The sequence below is a fragment of the Brassica oleracea genome, chromosome C5 (assembly GCF_000695525.1).
Source record: "Brassica oleracea var. oleracea cultivar TO1000 chromosome C5, BOL, whole genome shotgun sequence".
NCBI lineage: Eukaryota > Viridiplantae > Streptophyta > Magnoliopsida > Brassicales > Brassicaceae > Brassica > Brassica oleracea.
This window is the reverse complement of record NC_027752.1, coordinates 16,987,397-17,007,491: the sequence shown is the minus strand read 5'-3', so window position 1 is coordinate 17,007,491 and position 20,095 is coordinate 16,987,397. Positions and strand designations below refer to the sequence as shown.

General features: G+C 36.8%; 2 protein-coding genes and 1 long non-coding RNA gene across 11 annotated transcripts in view; 2 read left to right on the top strand and 1 right to left on the bottom strand.

Annotated features, from left to right (window-relative positions):
- Window positions 1-4,451: 4,451 nt before the first annotated feature.
- On the top strand, window positions 4,452-5,723 carry LOC106294969 (24-methylenesterol C-methyltransferase 2). The gene has a single exon (XM_013730694.1). The coding sequence runs from the start codon at window positions 4,535-4,537 to the stop codon at window positions 5,603-5,605; it is 1,071 nt and encodes a 356-aa protein (XP_013586148.1). The 5' UTR covers window positions 4,452-4,534; the 3' UTR covers window positions 5,606-5,723.
- A 7,438-nt stretch (window positions 5,724-13,161) lies between these two features.
- Window positions 13,162-14,016, bottom strand: LOC106294148 (uncharacterized protein At1g76070-like). The gene has a single exon (XM_013729749.1). It carries the CDS (start codon window positions 13,955-13,957, stop codon window positions 13,193-13,195), a length of 765 nt encoding a protein of 254 aa, XP_013585203.1. The 5' UTR covers window positions 13,958-14,016; the 3' UTR covers window positions 13,162-13,192.
- Window positions 14,017-17,383: 3,367 nt separating this feature from the next.
- Window positions 17,384-20,095, top strand: part of LOC106296013 — a 7,251-nt gene continuing 4,539 nt past the window's right edge. For 7 of the 9 annotated variants that reach the window (XR_001261106.1, XR_001261105.1, XR_001261108.1 and 4 more), the window contains exons 1-2: window positions 17,384-17,716; window positions 17,787-17,925. This is a non-coding gene — a long non-coding RNA (uncharacterized LOC106296013). Of the gene's footprint in view, window positions 17,717-17,786; window positions 17,967-18,057; window positions 18,154-18,258; window positions 18,367-18,550; window positions 18,676-18,769; window positions 18,839-18,916; window positions 18,977-19,062; window positions 19,186-19,275; window positions 19,416-19,494; window positions 19,891-20,095 lie in introns of all 9 variants that reach the window. The other 2 variants (XR_001261110.1, XR_001261109.1) reach the window with 2 other exon arrangements.

The window sequence follows — 20,095 nt, the reverse complement described above, 5'->3', positions numbered from 1 at the left end:
ATATAAATAAATACTTTAAAAAACATAAAAAAAAAATTTAAAAAGTTTCAAAACTAATTTTCGATTTTTAAAACAAATTTTGGAAAAAATAATTTATAAGAAAGTTTGAATTTGAAAAAGTATAATTCAAAAATAAAAAATATATTTTTTTTTATTTTTTTTTATTTATTTAAATAATTATTTATTATATATATAGATAACAAAGGTATAAAGGTCTTTTGCCACTTAATGAAGAATGTATTTTTGAAAATATATTTTTAGTGGTGTTAAACATGAATAATATTACTAAGAAAGTGGTAAACATGAAAATTCTCTAAAAAATAATTATGATTATGAAATAGTAATAGAGAATCTGAGTGAAGGTTTAATACTACGCTTATAAAGATTTTAATTAACTAAGAAGATCTTTTTCTATACGAACGTATAGTCTCATAAGATATTAACATTTTATTTTTCTCATTTTTTTTGGTTAGTGTAAACAATGTAAAATTTAGTAGAAACATATTTTCAACGTAATTAAGTAAATCTCAGATATGTAATTTTCTACGAAAGCATTACAATCTCCAAATCTCATTAGTTGTTTTTGTTCGATTTTAATTGAAACCATTTTTTAGTTATGTGTTATAAATGTTTTAGATGACTACTAGCTTATGAATCAAAACTTCATCATAGTACGTCAATTGTCATTTGTATTTTCCTTAAAGAGTCAAATTATACCATAAAACTAATGCAATCAGTACAATTTAAACAAAAAATAATTTCATAACCACAAATGGATTGTTTCGGTTATATGATTTTGACAAGGAATCGACAACATAAATTACAAGACTGCCGAATACCCGGAAAGAAGTGTAGCAATAAAGGAAAATGTTGTCCTTCCTCTTGCCAAGATGTTCAATCTTCGTACCCTCCTTCGTCTCGTCCATTAAGTTAGCTTTTCATGACAAGATACAAGGATTGCTGAATCAAATAACTAACTACCACAAACATGATGATGAACAAGATAATTTAAATTGTGATTATACCATTCAAAACTCAAAATCATGTATTATACATCAATACGTGGGCATGTTCTATTATGAAGATATTATGTTTGTATTTGTAATTCAATGATATGTAGATTATAAATATTGAATTTGATCATACATATAATGATATGCCTTGGAATTTTTTTGATGAGGTTGATAAGGACAAATTGAAATTGTGTTCTTATCAGAATTTTCTTCAGAACTTTTTGTTCTGGTCATTCCACATCTTCTTCGAGTCCAACTCTTCCCTAATTAAACGCACGCATAGGAAGGTGAGTGTTAAACTATAATCTTTAGTAAGAGGCTTGCCCTTAAAGATCTCTCACTTAGAATTTACCAACAATATGGACAACTTTCGGAAACCTTACAAAAATGATTCATAAAGAACGAAACAGACGAAATCACACAAAGGGTATATACATTCAACAGATAGAAAGAGCTTTATATTAAACGTCAAAATCATTATATTCTTCAGTACATATAGAACCAATACATGGAATATTTGGTTTAAGAACTTAACAAATGCTTTAAAAATTGAACACGTGACTGAAGCGAAACCTATACCAGATTAATTTAGATAAAGGTGAACTTATTGTATAACCAAACGGTGGGAGTAGAATACAAATATTTAAGTGAGGCTTACTATGTTATATATGCTTTGATAAATTATTCTTTATAAATAACATTTCAATGAAGGTCTACTTAGGTCATACGTAGGTTGCTTTGAAACCCGCAAACTTTATGTCATGAATCATATACTGTAAACGCAGTTAAAATCCGATAAGCTGTAAAAGTTTTGGGGTCAAATGTTCTCTCAACACAAAATGAAAAAATATATCTTGTTTGCGTTGCTTGGACAAACAACAGGGTCCAAGTACTTTATTTATGAACTTTTGATTGTGCACCAAACTAGTATATATATTCGTGTTATTTATATTTGGGCAAATCTCCTAAATAAGTTTATGTCACAAAAATAGCTTTCAAAAACTAAAATGACCAAAATAACATTTTATTGTTTGAAAAATTTAATTTTTTTTTATTTTTCAAAATTTGAAATCTTATCCCAAAACTCCCCTCCCCAACTCTAAACCCTAAAACCTAAACTCTAAACCCTAAACCCTAAACTCTAAACCCTAAACTCTAAACCCTAAATCCTAAATCCCACCCCTTGACTCTAAACCCTAAACTCTAAACCCCACCCCTAAACTCTAAACCCTAAACTCTAAGCCCTAAACCCTAAACCTTAAACCCTAAACCCTAAATCCTAAACCTCACCCCTTAACTCTAAAACTTAATGTCTAAATTAATTTATCATTGGGGTATAAATGTATATTTTCTTTTGATAAAACATTAAGTGTTATTTTAGTCATTTTTATTCTTAGAAGCTATATTTGTGACAAAAAAAAATTTTAGTGCTATCATAGTCATTTTCTTTTTATATTTTTTAAGTTTTTAACATAAGCTTTTTTTTTTTTTTCTAAAAGTTTTTAACATAAACTTGACAAACGCCCTAAGTATCTTTGTGACCTGACAGTCGGGACCCATCATCTTCTTATCCTTCATGAACTTGCTAATGCAGGGTGTACGTTCCTACCGAGGAAAACAAGATACACAACTAATGAAGCTCAGTTTTATAGAGCATGGGAGTCAGTCGTCGTAACCTCTTAATCACCAATACTGCTGCTGATACGGTATTTGCCGGTGACGTACGATTTATATTTAATCACGTTCACTTATAAACATATGTTTTTGGGTTCTAATAATGTTTTTGTAATCACGTTCAGAACTTTAAGATTTTGGTAAAGATTAGAATACTAATAATGCTAATAGTTTTAAAGTAACAATTTCACTAGTGACAACTTTCATTTTAAACCGCAAGAGAGAGTAAAATTATTTTGAGTGAAAAAGATACAAAAATTGAAGATGTATATTTTGTATCAGTATCAGTTTGTGAAGTACTACAGGAGATAGTATATGCGTGTGTCATGAAGATGGGCTTTGTTGGAGCTCGTGTTGTTTGATGTCCGTGGACTTGTTAAACTCGGAGAATAAGCAATATGTTTATTGGGAGATTTACATTAAGTGTAAAGGATATTATTTGAAGAGTAAAAGACAAGAGAGTTATTCCTTAAGAGAAAAAGGAAAGTTGCTTAAGTTGTCTTTGGAAGAACTTGGGGAGCAAGTTCTGGTTATCTATTCAAGGAGAACGTGTCTCTACTAAAAAAGTTGTCTCTGCAAAAAAAAAAAAAAGCCGAGAGATCATTGTTTGTTGCTTGTGTGATCAAGCCTTTGGTATCACTGCTCTGCGCTAGGTGCTGACGTAGTTGGTGAAGTACTTCTAGAGTGTTGGAAGATTGAAGCCTAGACTCAGAGGGAGTTTAGCTCGGGATCAGAGTGATTCTGATAAACAAAAGTTTAGATTCTAGGGTGAGTTTTAGCTTAGGATTGAGGTAATACTAAAAGATTCTTATAATAGAAAAGATTGGTGTAAGACTTTCTTATTCTAGTGAATTTGAAAAGAGAAAAACTTGTGTCATATTTATTTCTGCATTTTACTCTGAACTCGCTGCATTAACAAAAATGAGACAGTGCACAGACTTGAGAGAGGGATCTAAAGGTTAGAGAAGAGGAGAAAGAGCATCTTTTGAAGTAACGTGGTCTGGTTAGAAGCCAAGAAAGAAACGACAAGAACAAAAAGAAATAAGAGCAGATCGATGAATCAACTTTTGTAAACAATTCGAAAAGCTAGCTTTTCATTAAAAAGAAAGAAGCTTCCACGTGATTTCTCCTTCTCTGGTCGGTACTTCTCTCCCATGTACATCACATCACTTCTTTGCTTTTTCGTTTATTGTCAAAAGAAATAGATGTTAGATCAGTTTTACTTTGTTACTACTAATTTAATTTCCAAATTCTGATGAGTGATTATTGGTTTGAACAGTTTTCCTAAACAGTACATAATAGAGTTTTGTTTTTTTTTTTTTTTTTGTAACTCTGGTATCTGGGCAGCCACGTTCCTAACTATCCCTGTAGGAGATCCAGCGCTCCAACGGAAGGGATGTTAAATCCGTTGTAGCCAAGGTTTGAATCCGGGTGGCGGACAGTACAACTGTACCTCTTTTAACATCAAGTCACGAACGCTTGGTTAAATAATAGAGTTTTGTTTCTTTAGATTAATTACTAAAACGGAATGACTTTTTGTTTCTTTTAATAAATTACTCATAAATTACTAACGAAAACTTCGTGGAGTTTGCAAGTAAATTTTCATTTGACTAAGCGTTTTTTTCTTCAAATATTTTGTTTCATTGGATATACTCGTTCACAAAAAATAAAAGAATCTTTAGATTTTTCAAGTCAAAGGACAAATTAGGCTTCTTCTCATTAATAATAACTTTAAATGCGAAATAAAGGGAGTCCATTCACAAAAAAATATATGTTCTCATCTATTTATGACTTCTCTCAACCAGCAATAACGAAAACGTCTCTCCTCTCTATCTCTCTTTAAAAAAATGGACGGCGTAGCATTCTTCTTCACCGGAGCTCTCGTAGCCGGCGGAATCTACTGGTTCCTGTGCGTCCTGGGACCAGCGGAGCGAAAAGGAAAACGAGCGTTGGATCTATCGGGGGGGTCCATCTCGGCCGAGAAAGTTCAAGACAAGTACAAACAGTACTGGTCGTTCTTCCGCCGTCCGAAAGAGATCGAAACCGCCGAGAAAGTCCCGGACTTCGTCGACACGTTCTACAACCTCGTCACCGACATCTACGAGTGGGGATGGGGACAGTCCTTCCACTTCTCTCCTTCCATCCGAGGCAAATCCCACCGCGACGCCACGCGCCTCCACGAAGAGATGGCCGTAGATCTGATCCAAGTGAAACCGGGTCAAAAGATCCTCGATGTCGGATGCGGCGTCGGAGGTCCGATGCGCGCGATTGCATCCCACTCGCGAGCCAACGTGGTGGGGATCACGATCAACGAGTACCAGGTGAAGAGAGCGCGTGACCACAACAGAAAAGCAGGACTCGACGCGCTCTGCGAGGTCGTGTGTGGTAACTTCCTCCAGATGCCCTTCGATGATAACACCTTCGACGGCGCGTACTCTATCGAAGCGACGTGTCACGCGCCGAAGCTGGAAGAAGTCTACGCCGAGATCTACAGGGTGTTGAAACCCGGATCTTTGTACGTATCGTACGAGTGGGTCACCACTGATAAGTTCAACGCCGAGGATGAGGAACACGTGGAGGTCATCCAAGGCATCGAGAGGGGTGACGCGCTTCCTGGGCTTAGGGCTTACTCGGATATAGCCGAGGCCGCCAAGAAAGTTGGCTTCCAAGTTGTCAAGGAGAAGGATCTAGCGGCTCCACCGGCTGAGCCGTGGTGGACTAGGCTTAAGATGGGTCGGCTCGCTTATTGGAGGAACCACATTGTGGTTCAGATTCTGTCTGCTGTTGGAGTTGCGCCTAAGGGAACCGTCGATGTTCACGAGATGTTGTTTAAGACTGCTGATTTCTTGTCCAGAGGAGGCGAAACTGAAATTTTCTCTCCGATGCATATGATTCTCTGCCGTAAAGCTATGTCTTAAACGATAATCATTTCCCGATCTCAGTTTGTTTTTAATTTTTTTTCTTATGGATTTTTGATTTTGCCTGGTCAGTCAATGTACTCCTTTAGATTTTAATTTTAATTTGGTATTACTGTTTTTTCTTGCCTAAAATAAGTGAATCTGGGTATCGTACAATGCGCCGGAGGCCTAGCGCCGACGAGACACACTGGATTATAGCACTTTTAAGTGGAGTAGAACTGATAACTGTTAGAAGGGTACTTTTGTAAACTAATGTACTTTATGTGGACAGCGTGTGATAGTAGTTGATTAGCGCGAGTCAGTGTCTGATTTTTTATATGAAGTAGATTTTAGTTAAAAAAAGAGAATTGTGCGTGGCGCGACAAGAAATCAAAATTAGCTTCATTAGGTATTTTGGTTTTCAGTTTGTCGCAAAGGCATTAGTGTTGTTGGGAAGTAACTGCGAAGAGTGGAGGCGCGCGTGGTCGGATGCTATGAACATTATAATTTCAATTGTCGATACGTTTTATTTTTCCTTAATAAAATAATAGAATTCACGTGATTCTTTCTGAGTCACGTGACAGGAAAATATATCTAACAAAAGACATTTCCCTTCTGTTTTTGCTCGATTATGGCCAAGTGATATCGTGTGTCTCAAATATATATTTTTTATATACAGAAACAGCTTTGTCGCGATCGTATTCCAGTTCCAGATCGTGATGATTCACGTCGAAAAGGACATGAGGGATATGTAATGTAGATATAGATCGTGGTGTCACTATCTTCTTATCTAAGTATCTATCGGGTCTTATGTGGCAAGATCTCGATTTTTCCAACTTGAGGAGAAGCCAGGCCCACCTTTTCCTCCAGTTAATTGTTTGGTCTCTAACTCTCAATTGTTTTCCAATACGTTTTAAGTTTAAATGTTATGGGCAAACATTAGTGTCTTGGGCTAATGGGCCATTTGTAATATTTTTAGTTTGTTTTCTAATTTATGAAAGCCTAAGAGCATATGTATGCAAGATACCTCATGAGTATTTAAAGAAAAATTCAAAAATGGCAAAAATAAGAGAGATGCTGATAAGGGTTACTCATTTGACATATTTCAAGATACTCTGTAGAAACTCTTATTACATGTTCTAACATGTTCATATTATAAACATTCAATATTCCCAAAGTTATTTTGATTTAACTAAAGAGTAGATTTATTTTGAATTATTAAGTAACATCCCTACTTTCTCAGAAAACCTTTTGCTCAGATAAAGATCACTACTTCGAGCTTGGATAATCTTGGCTTTTGAACAGACGGTGTTTGAGCGTGATTCACCTATATTCTTCAAGGTAAAGTAGCCAAGAACAATATCGAACAGCTTGTATAAAAGAGTCCTTCCTTTTATTATGTTTAGAAACTTAACTCAAAAGTCAAAACTAAACATAAGCTTATTATCTTTCTTATGGATTCATCACATGATGATCTACTTATATAGTCAATAGAAATCCTTCTCTATCCTATTCCTTTATCCTAATCCTAATTATATTAGTTATCCAAATTCCTTTAGGAATAACTTGTTCCACAAGTAATATTGAAGCTTATCCAATACAAAAGGCAGTAATCAAAACCATTTGACTGGGAAAGGCTTCAAGTGTATACCCAGTAAACGGATGAATTGCGAGCATGGCCGGTCCTGGATGAAGCCTAACAAAACATTCGTCCTAGACCAAAAAAATTATATATAGATAGACTCCAAAATTTATTAAAAAAAAATTTAGGTCCAAAAATTATTAAAATCTTTACTAAATCCTATAAGATAATCAAAATCTCAGGACCAGTCCTGATTGCGAGAGACAATAAGAAGATTCCTTATGCCAATGATTGTGTCCATATTGTAGCAGGAAAAAAAACATTTATGTTTCCCCAACTTATTGTTGAGACTTAGTAAAGAAGATCATGAAAACTGAAGAAGATTTAGACGTGGAGAGGAAGCAAGTGTGTATCATGGACAAGACCACGTGACTTTCTCTATGCAGGACCACAAGGACTAGCCGTTTGCCACAGCTCATAAAAGCAAAAACAAACTGCTGTTTGTCGTTTATTGAACAAGAAGATAAAGCAGAGTTCAATGAAGAGGTCTGTACATGAAACGTGCTTGTGATGGAATCAAAATGGCACCACAGAGGCATCTAGGTCACATTGTCTTTACATATAAATAGATACATTGTTCAGAGATAGAGGCAGCTGAAAGTAAGAACAAAACTACACAGCATAAACTTGTATCTTTGTTCTTTGGGAAGGGGTAGAGAGTGAAACCGTTGAGTATCTTTGTAAGGGGCTTGTGAGGTTGTATGAATACTCTCTTGTAACCTCTGATCTAGTGGATTCCGGGAGACAGTTCCCGGCCCAGACTAACACCCTCGTTAACGGGTGTAATTGGGTTATCAAGCTAGTGCCTTACTTTCTTCTTGTTTTACTCTGTTATGTGTTCTGTTTCTCAAGAGTGTTATGTTCTTATCTCTTCTCTTCATCAAGTTCTTGTGTGTGTGAGCTTCTTATCAACCTAAGGAGACGTTCTGAGGCTTGGTGTTTGCTTCACATATTGGTATCAGAGCCAGGTTACGGTAACTGGTGGAGGTTCCTGAAGATCTAACGGTCATAAGGAACCATGTCGTCGACAAGAATGGAGATTGACAAGTTTGATGGTCATGGAGATTACACACTGTGGAAAGACAAACTGTTAGCTCAAATAGATCTTCAGGGTTTGAGCAAAGCTTTGGAAGAATCTGGCAAGCCAACAGGAAAGGTCATAGATCCAGGAGAAACGAGTGAAGACAAGAAAGAAACTGAAGAAAAGGCGGAAGCTTTAGCTGAGAAAGTGAGGGAAAGATAGAAGTACTATCATCTTGAGTGTTACAGATAGAATTCTGAGGAAGATAAGGAAGGAAGAGACAGCTGCTGGGATGATTAGAGCCCTGGACCAGCTCTATCTTGCTAAGGCTATTCCAAATCGATTCTACCTGAAGCAGAAACTCTATGGTTTCAAGATGTCTGAAAGCTTGTCGATAGAACACAACATTGATGAATATCTACATCTCATAACAGATCTAGAGAACATTGGTGTTATGGTTTCTGATGAAGACCAAGCTGTCTTGCTGCTTATGTCTCTACCAAGACAGTTTGATCAACTACGTGACACACTGAGATATGGCTCAGGAAGAACAACACTAACGCTTGATGAAGTTGTTGCCGCCATCTACGCTAAGGAACTTGAGACAGGTTAAAACTCACGTGGTTCTAAAGGACAAGCAGAGAGCTTGTATGTCAGAGATAGAGGTGATCAAAGAGGAAGGCCAGAGAGCAAAGACAGGTCATCAAGACAGTCAAAGTCAAGACCAAAGTCTAAGAGCAAGAAGGTGTGTTGGACTTGCGGAGAAGAAGGACACTTCAGGAACACTTGCCCAAACAAGAATAAGTTCCAGAACAAGTCCAAGCATCAAGGAAGTAGCAGTAGAGGTGATGCTGCTACTGTGAAAGATAACAAAAATGATGCTGCAGGGTTATATGTGTCAGAAGTAACTGACATAAATCTGGAACATGAGTGGGTAATGGACAGTGGGTGTAGCTATCATATGACACATAAGAGAGAATGGTTCGAGACTCTAAGAGAAGACGTTGGAGGATCAGTTCACATGGGAAATAAGACTACTTCCAAGGTGAAAGGAGTTGGTAATGTCAGAATCAGAAATGAGGATGGCTCAACGTTCTTGCTGACTTGTGTAAGGTATATTCCTGAGATGGATAGACATCTTCTATCTATGGGAACATTGGAAGAACTTGGATGCAGTTTTGAGTCAAAGAATGGGGTTCTCAGTGTCAAAGATAGAACCAAAACTCTTATGAAAGGAAAGAGGCACGAGAAGCTCTACATACTGCAAGGAAAACCAGAGGTTGGTCAAATGTATGCAACAGAGAAGAAGAGTGATGACACTGTCTTATGGCACAGAAGGCTGGGTCACATGAGTCTGAAGAATCTTGATCTACTGGTCAGAAAAGGTCTTCTAGACAGAAAGAAGGTCTCAGTAATGGAGATGTGTGACTGTGTGTATGGCAGGGCTAAGAGAGGTAGTTTCTCAGTGGTAACACATGATACTAAAGATCAACTAGATTACATTCACTCAGACTTATGGGGTGCTCCAAGTGTACAATTATCTTTTGGAAAGTGTCAATATTTCATCTATTTTATTGATGACTATACAAAGAAGACGTGGGTGTACTTCTTGAAGCATAAAGATGAAGCATATGACACGTTTGTGGAATGGAGTATCATGATTGAGAACCAAGCTGAAAGGAAGGTGACGATACTGAGAACTGACAATGGCCTTGAGTTTTGCAACAATAGATTCAATGACTTCTGCAAAGAGAAGGGAATAGTGAGGCATAGAACATGCGCATACACTCCTCAGCAAAATGGCATTGCTGAGAGAATGAACCGAACCATAATGGAGAAGGTGAGAAGTATGTTGAGTGACTCAGGTCTACCTCAATCATTTTGGGCTGAAGCAACACAAACAGCTGTAACGTTGATAAACAAGACACCATCCTCTGGAATTAACTTTGAGATTCCAGACAAGAAATGGTCAGGGAAATCCCCTGGTTACAGTTACTTGAGAAGATTTAGATGTGTGTGCTTTGCGCACTCTAATGATGGGAAGCTTAATCCAAGAGCCAAGAAAGGAGTGATGCTGGGATATCCACCATGTGTCAAAGGTTACAAAGTTTGGTTGCTAGAAGAAAGGAAATGTATGATCAGTAGGAATGTGATTTTTCAAGAAAATGTTGTATACAAAGATGTGATTCAACGAGGCAAACAGATTCAAGGTAGCCAGTATGAAACTTCAGAGATAATATTCAACATTGATCCAGAGGGAACTGGAGATGCAAGTTCAGGTGGAGATCTCTTGGAAGAGATAGGATCCCTGGGAGACTCAACACCTGATGGGAATACTCAGAATGAAGATACAAAAGCTACATAAGAAGATACTCAGGCTCATCAGGAGCAGACATATGAACCATATCAGGGTCAGAATCAAGAAGCTGTTGAATCACCGGAGAGTTATCATCTCATCAGAGACAGAGGAAGAAGAGAAGTAAGAGCTCCAAGACGGTTTGATGTGGAGGGTTACTTCAGTGAGGATACTGATCTTTCAAACATAAATCTGGAATTCACATAGAGTCTCAGAGACAGTTGTGTACACATAAAGACGGATCAAAGGTTTATCTACTCATCTATGTAGATGATATGTTGGTTGCAGCTAAAGACAATAGTGTTATTGCAGAACTGAAACAGAAGCTGAGTGATAAATTTGACATGAAAGATCTTGGGCAAGCCAAGAAGATTCTTGGTATGGAGATCAGAAGAGATCGAAGTGAAGGAAAGCTGTGGATGGGTCAGGAGAGCTATCTCAGAAAGGTGCTAGAGCTGTACAAGATGGACAATGCAAACAAAGTGATAACGCCTTTGGGTGCTCACTTAAAGATGCGTGCTGCTACACCGGAACAGTTAAAAGATGAAGGAGAATACATGAAGTCAGTGCCTTATGCTAATGCAGTAGGCAGTATCATGTACTCTATGATCGGCACAAGACCTGATCTAGCGTATCCAGTTGGTATTATTTGTAGATTCATGGGAAATCCCATCAAGGAACATTGGTTGGGAGTCAAGTGGGTCTTGAGATACATTTGTGGTACACTGGAAAAAAGCTTTGCTACAAGAAGGGTTCAGAATTTGTGCTCAGAGGCTACTGTGATTCAGATTATGCTGCTGATATGGATGGAAGAAGATCGATTAGTGGTGTTGTCTTCACGCTTTGAGGAAACACTATCAGCTGGAAATCATCTCTTCAAAGTGTGGTACCTCTGTCTACCACTGAGGCATAATATATGGCGTTGAATGAAGCTGTCAAAGAAGCCATGTGGCTTAAGGGTATCTTAAAGTAGTTTGGATACGAACAGAATGCAGTTGAAGTGTTCTGTGATTCTCAAAGCGCCATAGCCTTGTCTAAGAACAATGTCCATCATGAAAGAACCAAGCATGTGGACACCAAGTTTCACAAGATCAGACAAGTCATTGCTCATGGTCATGTGAATGTGTTGAAGATATCTACGCTGCACAATCCAGCCGACATCTTCACAAAAGTCTTGCCGGTCAGTAAGTTTCAAACAGCTTTGAACTTACTGAGGGTCAAGTCTGAGTAATATACTCTGAAACTGGGAAGGGAATCATGTTAACTAGATCACCTATATAACTCTATCTCTCAAGCTTCCATTGTCTATGTGTGTTTTGATTGTCTTTACTAGGTGGAGAATTGTTGAGACTTAGTAAAGAAGATCATGAAGACTGAAGAAGATTTAGACGTGGAAAGGAAGCAAGTGTGTATCATGGACAAGACCAAATGACTTTTTCTATGCAGGACCACAAGGACTAGCCATTTGCCACAGCTCATAAAAGCAAAAGCAAACTGCTGTTTGTCGTTTATTGAACAAGAAGATAAGGCAGAGTTCAATGAAGAGGTCCGTACATGAAGCGTGCTTGTGATGGAATCAAAACGACATCACAGAGGCATCTAGGTCACATTGTCTTTACATATAAATAGATACATTGTTCAGAGATAGGGGCAGCCGAAAGTAAGAACAAAACTACACAGCATAAACTTGTATCTTTGTTCTTTGGGAAGGGGTAGAGAGTGAAACCGTTGAGTAGCTTGTGAGGTTGTCTGAATACTCTCTTGTAACCTCTGATCTAGTGGATTATGGGAGAGAGTTCCCGGCCCAGACTAACACCCTCGTTAACGGGTGTAACTGGGTTATCAAGTTAGTGTCTTGCTTTCTTCTTGTTTTACTCTGTTCTGTGTTCTGTTTCTCAAGAGTGTTATGTTCTTATCTCTTCTCTTCATCAAGTTCTTGTGTGTGTGAGCTTCATATCAACCTAAGGAGACGTTCTGAGGCTTGGTGTTTGCTTCACACTTATCATGCAATTCTTGATCGTAGTCGTGTTGTTGTTGTTCTCTTAGTCAGCTTTTTTGCCTCCGTTTCTCCAAGTGAGCTGAGAACTCATAAGAGAAGATTTTCATCCATAGCCATAGCCTCTATATTGAGAAGGTTCGGGGTTTTTTTGTGTGTGTGCCGGGTGTTCTAGTATAGCGTATGATCCAATCCAAAGTGTTAGTAGAATATGGTATATTTGAAGAGTAAGAGTATAAATATTATTATCTAGTGATCATCTTCGATATCTAAGGAGTTTATTCCTCTTGCTAGCAAACCTAGAGTCCAGTTCAATGAAAAAGCTTGTTTTTTTTTAAAACATGAAAAAACTTGGTTGTAATTTAATAACAAGTACTTAAAGCAATACACAGGCCGATGTTTCGCTTCTTAAACTCGATATATATGTATAGTTTAGATCGAAAATAAAAAACGTTTTGAACTATTCACAAGTATAATTATTTTGTTTGTTGAATATATCCACAAAAATTCAGACCTAATACGTAGAAAACTAGAAACCAAGTTCAGAGACCAAAAAAAAAAACAAGTATACATAGAAAAGTAACGAAGACAAATTAATAAGTAGCTTTAACTTGAAGTGGTTTTGGTCGATCCACGGTTCTCCTCTCCCACAAATTAACTTCACTCTTCTGTCTTGGATACAAACTCAAACCCTCCCGCTGAGTCAGAGGCATACTTACAGAGAATGGAATCGTCGTCTCTTCGTCGTCGGGAGTGTAATGATCCGGTCGAGATTCCTCTTCTTGACGTTTCATCTCGACCCGCCAATCGAACCCACCAAGAGATTCCCTGCTGGTCGCGAACTTCTTCATATTACCCAATGTTGGCCCCGCAACCGCTTCCACCGCCACGACGGGATGTTCGATGACGGCGGCAGAGGCCGTGGAGCTGGATTTTTTCAAAGGATTCCTCCCCGTTGAAAAGAGACGTTTTAGTATCGACCAGTTTCCTTTGCCTTCCTCTTTAACAAGAGAAGACGACGACGTTTCGAGATTTTTAGGTGCTCTTTTTTTCATCTCCGGACATTTCGACTTCGCGAGTTTGATCTGACCGATGCAAGAGACTTTAGGCGAAGTGGGTTCGGCGACGACGACGCCGTTGCTCTTAGTTCTTCTCCTAGCTCTAGCCGACGTTGGAAGCAACGGTGTCATCGGACTGGAGAAGAAGTATCCTCTGCTCGCCGTAGAAATCGTACGGTGGTGACGGAAATCTCTAACCGGATTAAACGGCGGCGCCGCACTGTGACCAATTGATAACGCTTTTTGAAACATCTTCGAGAGTTTCTTGGAGTTGTTGTTGTTGTCGGATGCCTTTTCCATTTATTCACATAGAAAGGCGAGACAGGGGTTGTTTTGGTTTTATATGTCTGTTGTGTCTGAAATTTCTCTGAAAGTGAGAAATCCGAGCAGAAGAGAACGATTGAAACTGTCAGCGTTGATGACGTCACGGAGGGGGTTTTGGTCAAAGCTGAGCTAAACCGGAGAAGACCTTAAATGTCATTATACAGTGTTGACGTAAAACCGGAGAAGTCATTTATGGCTTATAGACTCTTACACGACCGACTTTGAACCGGTTTACAAAATTAAACGATGAAGTGTATGTTTGGTTCATAGGTTTCCTAATTGTTTTGGTTGTCTTCTTCTTCTTCTTTCTAGAATTAGTTTTAATGGTTTATTTGACTTTCATGGGATTATTATTATTAATCCACATGTGCTGACATTACATTTAGAGGATAAGAAGAAGCCACATGATTCTTATGCTTAATTGTATGTGATTAATTAAAGAAGATAATCAGTACATGAACAGCTAAGTTAACCGATAGATTATTAGACTGAAAGCGACGTACAAAGTGAACACTTGTCGTTTTGGTTTTTGGTCAATAAACGACAAATGATGTTATATATAGGTCACATAATACATCACATTTCCAAATAGTTGCCAACACATCTATATACCACTTTATTACATTTTGACATTGAACATCGATTCCTAATCCTAGGACATCGTCTTCTCCTTAGTCTTCTATCGTTAAATGCTTTCTTGCGAGCCTTTTTCCCATGAAAATGGACCCTTTTTGAATTTTCAATTTTACATGTTTCAACTGAATTAAATGGTGTTCTACATTTTTTTTTTCTTGTATCATGTGAAACCTCGATTATCTATGTACACACTCAGCCGGCGGCAATGAAAACAGACAAAACAAAATATCCACGCGCATTGGCCTTCGAAATTTTTTAAGGGGTTAATATTTTATCAATTATCTGACTTTCGAATCAATCCAGTAACATATACTCCTTCAGTTTTTAATTCGTAAGTAGTTTTACTTAAAAACACAAATATTTAAAAATTATTATTTAAAAAAAAAATTATTTAATTAATTAATTCAACCAATCTATGTTATAATATATCACTTTTTGTTCACTTCTAAGGGTGTCCACGTCGGCAAGTGGTGTGACCCACTTAAATTTTTTTATTAAAAAAATTAAAATCTGTTTAAAAGCGAAAAAAGCCTCTATATCTTCGACGTCGTTTATATACCTCAATCTCTCCACCTCCTACCCTCTAATCACCATTAATGGTCCCGATTCGTAACTCCTTTCTCAACTCTCCGTATATATACTTCATCTTCACAATTTATTTATTCCTTTTCTACATGTAGAAGAAGAAACGTTCTATTTAGAGAACAATCAACATCAAGTTACTTTACCCCTTTTTCCTTTTTATAATAGATTAGTTAACCTAAGAAAAAAAAAAAAACTAGCGTTTCAATATATTTTTATTGACCAATTAGAATTGCCTCCCAGAATCTATAATTGTCTCAAAAAATCCAATATACATACATTATTGGATCTTTTGAATAACAGTCAAGAAGACCTTATCAAAATGGAACATTTTCACATAGAAGATGTAAAAAAGATATTAGACATTTTAGAAAAAAAATAAAAAAAGCATTAAAAAAAATTTGACTAAAAAGTCAATTTAAAATTGAAATGGATTTTAAACCTTCAACGTAATTTCGATTTTCCAGTCAAACCTATTTTACTTAATAAAATTAATTTAGATATGTATCTAGGGAGAATTCATTTTGAAATGACTACTCCCTAGATACCCACGCCTTTTATTTTACAATTGAATAAATTTAATTAAAAAAGACCTAAAGTTAGAGATTTATCAATTGGTAATGTTGCTCCAATACCTAACCACAGGGCCACCACGGTGCCAATCAAAAAGACGGTTGTTGCGACTGAACGACGAAATGGATTTTGGAACTTATTAACATTTTCCAAAAAGGGTACGGTTAATAATCCCGCCGGTACAGTGCCTAACAAATTATTGGGTGTTCTTTTAATGGCTTCAGTACCGGCGGGATTATTAACCGTACCCTTTTTGGAAAATGTTAATAAGTTCCAAAATCCATTTCGTCGTCCAGTCGCAACAACCGTCTTTTTGATTGGCACCGTGGTGGCCCTGTGGTTAGGTATTGGAGCAACATTACCAATTGATAAATCTCTAACTTTAGGTCTTTTTTAATTAAATTTATTCAATTGTAAAATAAAAGGCGTGGGTATCTAGGGAGTAGTCATTTCAAAATGAATTCTCCCTAGATACATATCTAAATTAATTTTATTAAGTAAAATAGGTTTGACTGGAAAATCGAAATTACGTTGAAGGTTTAAAATCCATTTCAATTTTAAATTGACTTTTTAGTCAAATTTTTTTTAATGCTTTTTTTATTTTTTTTCTAAAATGTCTAATATCTTTTTTACATCTTCTATGTGAAAATGTTCCATTTTGATAAGGTCTTCTTGACTGTTATTCAAAAGATCCAATAATGTATGTATATTGGACTTTTTGAGACAATTATAGATTCTGGGAGGCAATTCTAATTGGTCAATAAAAATATATTGAAACGCTAGTTCTTTTTTTTTTTTTCTTAGGTTAACTAATCTATTATGAAAAGGAAAAAGGGGTAAAGTAACTTGATGTTGATTGTTCTCTAAATAGAACGTTTCTTCTTCTACATGTAGAAAAGGAATAAATAAATTAATCAAATTCCGGGAGGCTTCATGAAGTGCTTCTTTAGGAGTTAAACTTCCATTTGTCCATATTTCTAGAAAAAGAATCTCTTGTTTTTGATTCCCATTCCCATAAGAATGAATACTATGATTCGCATTTTGAACAGGCATGAATACAGCATCTATAGGATAACTTCGGTCTTCAAAGTTATTTGACATTTTTAAACTATATCCGCGATTCCTCTCGATTTTTAATCCAATACACAAATTTATTGGTTCCGTTAAGGTAGCTATATGCTGTGTATTATCAACGATTTCCACAGAGGGCGGTAAAACTATGTCTCGAGCAGTTATATATCCGGGACCTTGGACACAAATAAGCGCGTTGCGCGTTCCATATAGATTACTTTTTAATACAATCTCGTTCAAATTCATTAAAATTTCATGTACTGATTCTTGAATACCGACTATGTTAGAATAGTCATGTGGTATGTTCTCAGATTTTGCACGTGTAATACATGTTCCTTCTATTTCGCCAAGTAAAGCTCTTCGCATCGCAATGCCTATTGTGTCGGCTTGACCTTTCATAAGTGGAGACAGAATCTAACGGTGTCCATGTCGGCAGGTAGTGGGATCCACTTAAATTTTTTTTTTTAAAAGCGAAAAAGGTCTCTATATCTTCGACGTCGTTTATATATCTCAGGAGTTCTTCTACTAAAAAAAACTCATGGCTTCCTCTACTTCTCCTAAAATTGTGCTGCTCCAGTTACTCAAGCTTTGACTCTCTCCGGCTTGGTCGTACCACTCAATTCATTGTTGGCCGTCTCCTCCGCTTCTGGGATTCCCGCAACATAAAAAAAGGCGGTGAGTTTTATTGGAATCACACTGCTCGATCTTCCTGGATGAAAAGATAACAGATTAGATAAACAAATCCAAACAGAGGAGAAGTCGCAAAGAATTTGAGTCGGTTTAGACCTTACCTAGATTAGTTGGGATCTATTGTAGTTGATCGCCGTGACGAAGAACCCCTAATTTCAATGGACACCCTCAGATCCAGCCCTGGTATAACTTCAGATCATGAATTCATTCTGTTTTTAGATGTCAGATTTATAGCAGACCCTTCTCCTTGCAGGATCCCTGAAAACTCAGCGCATTGTTTCCCATTTTCATTTTGACGATCATGGCTATTCCAGTGGTGCCTTACACCATGGTCAAGTTAAGCCGTGCTGTCTCCAAGAAACAAAGGACCATTCGTTGTCAATGTCTCGAGTGTGACAGCTCTGGGAAATATAAGAGATCCTTATTTAAAAAGGTATCTTTCCACTGCATATTCGTCAATAATATAGATACTAGCGTCATTGCATGTTCAAAACCTCTTAATTTTGTTTATCTTTTCTCTGCAGATCTCTAACTTTTCTACATGGAGCAACTTGACTCTTGTGTTACTATGGGTCGTGATCATTTTCTTGATTTATTACACTAAGAACATGAGCCGTGAGGTAATAATATTCTTATCAAATGCTTTCTTAAACCCAGATTATTGCATGTCGTCGAGAATATTGTAACTTGGATGTAACACTTGTACTGACAAAATGATAATGCAGGTGCACATTGCCCAGAGAGGTGCCATTACACCATTGATTAAGACGCTTCAGTCATCAGATGAGCAGGTCGTGGAAATGTCAGCTTTTGCTCTTGGTCGATTGGCTCAGGTACTTGTGTTTTTGAATTAGCATGTGAATGTTTTTGTTGCTTCCTGAATTTGCTTCTTTATGGATGATTATTAAATCAGACCTACCTTTTATGTGATAAGAACAAAAGTTGCAATTCTTTTTTTGCTTGGAACATATCTTAATACGCTGGTATATTCTCAATGCAATATTTTAAATTTTGCAGGACACACACAATCAAGCTGGCATCGGACAAAGAGGAGGCATCATCTCACTACTAAATCTTCTTGATGTGAATACTGGATCTCTCCAACACAATATTGCATTTGCTTAGGCCTTGCAGATAACGAGGTAAACTAAGTTCACAATGAATAATTTTGAATACAGCTATTTCTTATAGTAACTATACATACCATGAGTACCTAAACAAGATTTTTGTTAACAGGAAAATCTAGCAGATTTCATTAAGGCTGGAGGTATCCAAAGGCTTCAAGATGACAACTTCACCGTTCAAGTATGTTTTTGACTGCTTATGTTTGTAAAACCAATCTATGACGTTTCCAAATTCTGATTTATAGTCTTTTATCTACAGCCGACTAGGGATTGTGTGGTGAGGACATTGAAGAGGCTAGATAACAAGATTCATGGGCCTGTGAGAATCTATTTCTGTTAGACCTTCTGGTTGTTAGTTAAGTATAGCCTTGGTTTTAGTCCCCTAATGCCAAACCCTTCTTTCAGGCACTGAACCAATTATTATATCTGATGAGAACCACTGAGAAGACTATACAAAGGCAAATTGATTTGGCTCTTGCACATATTTGTGACCCTAAAGATGGAAAATTGATTTCGTTGATAACAATGGTAATAGTCTCATTTTCAGAAATTTATACAAAAACCTTATTATTTGTTGTTTTTTTCTGTTCCTGATCAATAGATTTATTACTAACGCAGGGGTAAGAGTTTTTTTGGAGCTTTTATACTTTCCAAGCATGAAAGAGCAGACATATTGTTAGAGACCTTTAATCGAATAGAAAAGCTACTTCCAGTGCACCAGAGGACTCAGCTCCTTCCTCACCCACCAATGGCAACTGGTAAGAAAACTTCATTTTTTCAAGTTTAAGAACTACTTGTGTTTGTGGTCTTGACTTGTGATTGATTGTAATACTGAAGGTGTTTCTGGGTGAGGAGTTTGTGAACAACCCTACTTTGTCTGATGTCACATTCCCAATCCATGATACAACATTTAATCCCATTTTATGTTTCTGTTAATATTGAGATATACGTCCTCTTCGCATTCGCTATCTTCATTTGTATTTCCATTTAAATAGAATTTCAACATTATACATGTGCATTAATATGAATGTAGACATCTTCTCTTCTTCTTATACATCTGTTCTGATAATCACTATGACTATACTAAGCAAACCACTTGACTCCACCTCGACAGTTTAAAGTACAACAACACATGTATCTTTTAACACAGCGCGGGGGCTCAGCTCCTCAACTTTCCCTTTGTTTTTTACTATGAGTTACCAAAGCAAAGACAGCTGGGGATTCTTCATAGAGGTTACATTCTCTAGACTCTTCCATATCTTTCAATTTAACTGATTCGTCACTTCTACCGTCTACAGTTACATATAAAAATTGCTAGTAACAACTTATCGCAAAGATTTTATTGATGTTCTCTCCTCTGTATTGTCTGGTAAATTTTTGGTAGTGACATTTCTTTTAAAATTATTGAGATTTGATGTCTTTTTATCCTCCTTAAAAT

Bases quoted from the DNA above. Each gene is read 5' to 3' on its own strand.
- LOC106294969 (XM_013730694.1), top strand. From the start codon at position 4,535: ATGGACGGCGTAGCATTCTTCTTCACCGGAGCTCTCGTAGCCGGCGGA.
- LOC106294148 (XM_013729749.1), bottom strand. From the start codon at position 13,957: ATGGAAAAGGCATCCGACAACAACAACAACTCCAAGAAACTCTCGAAG.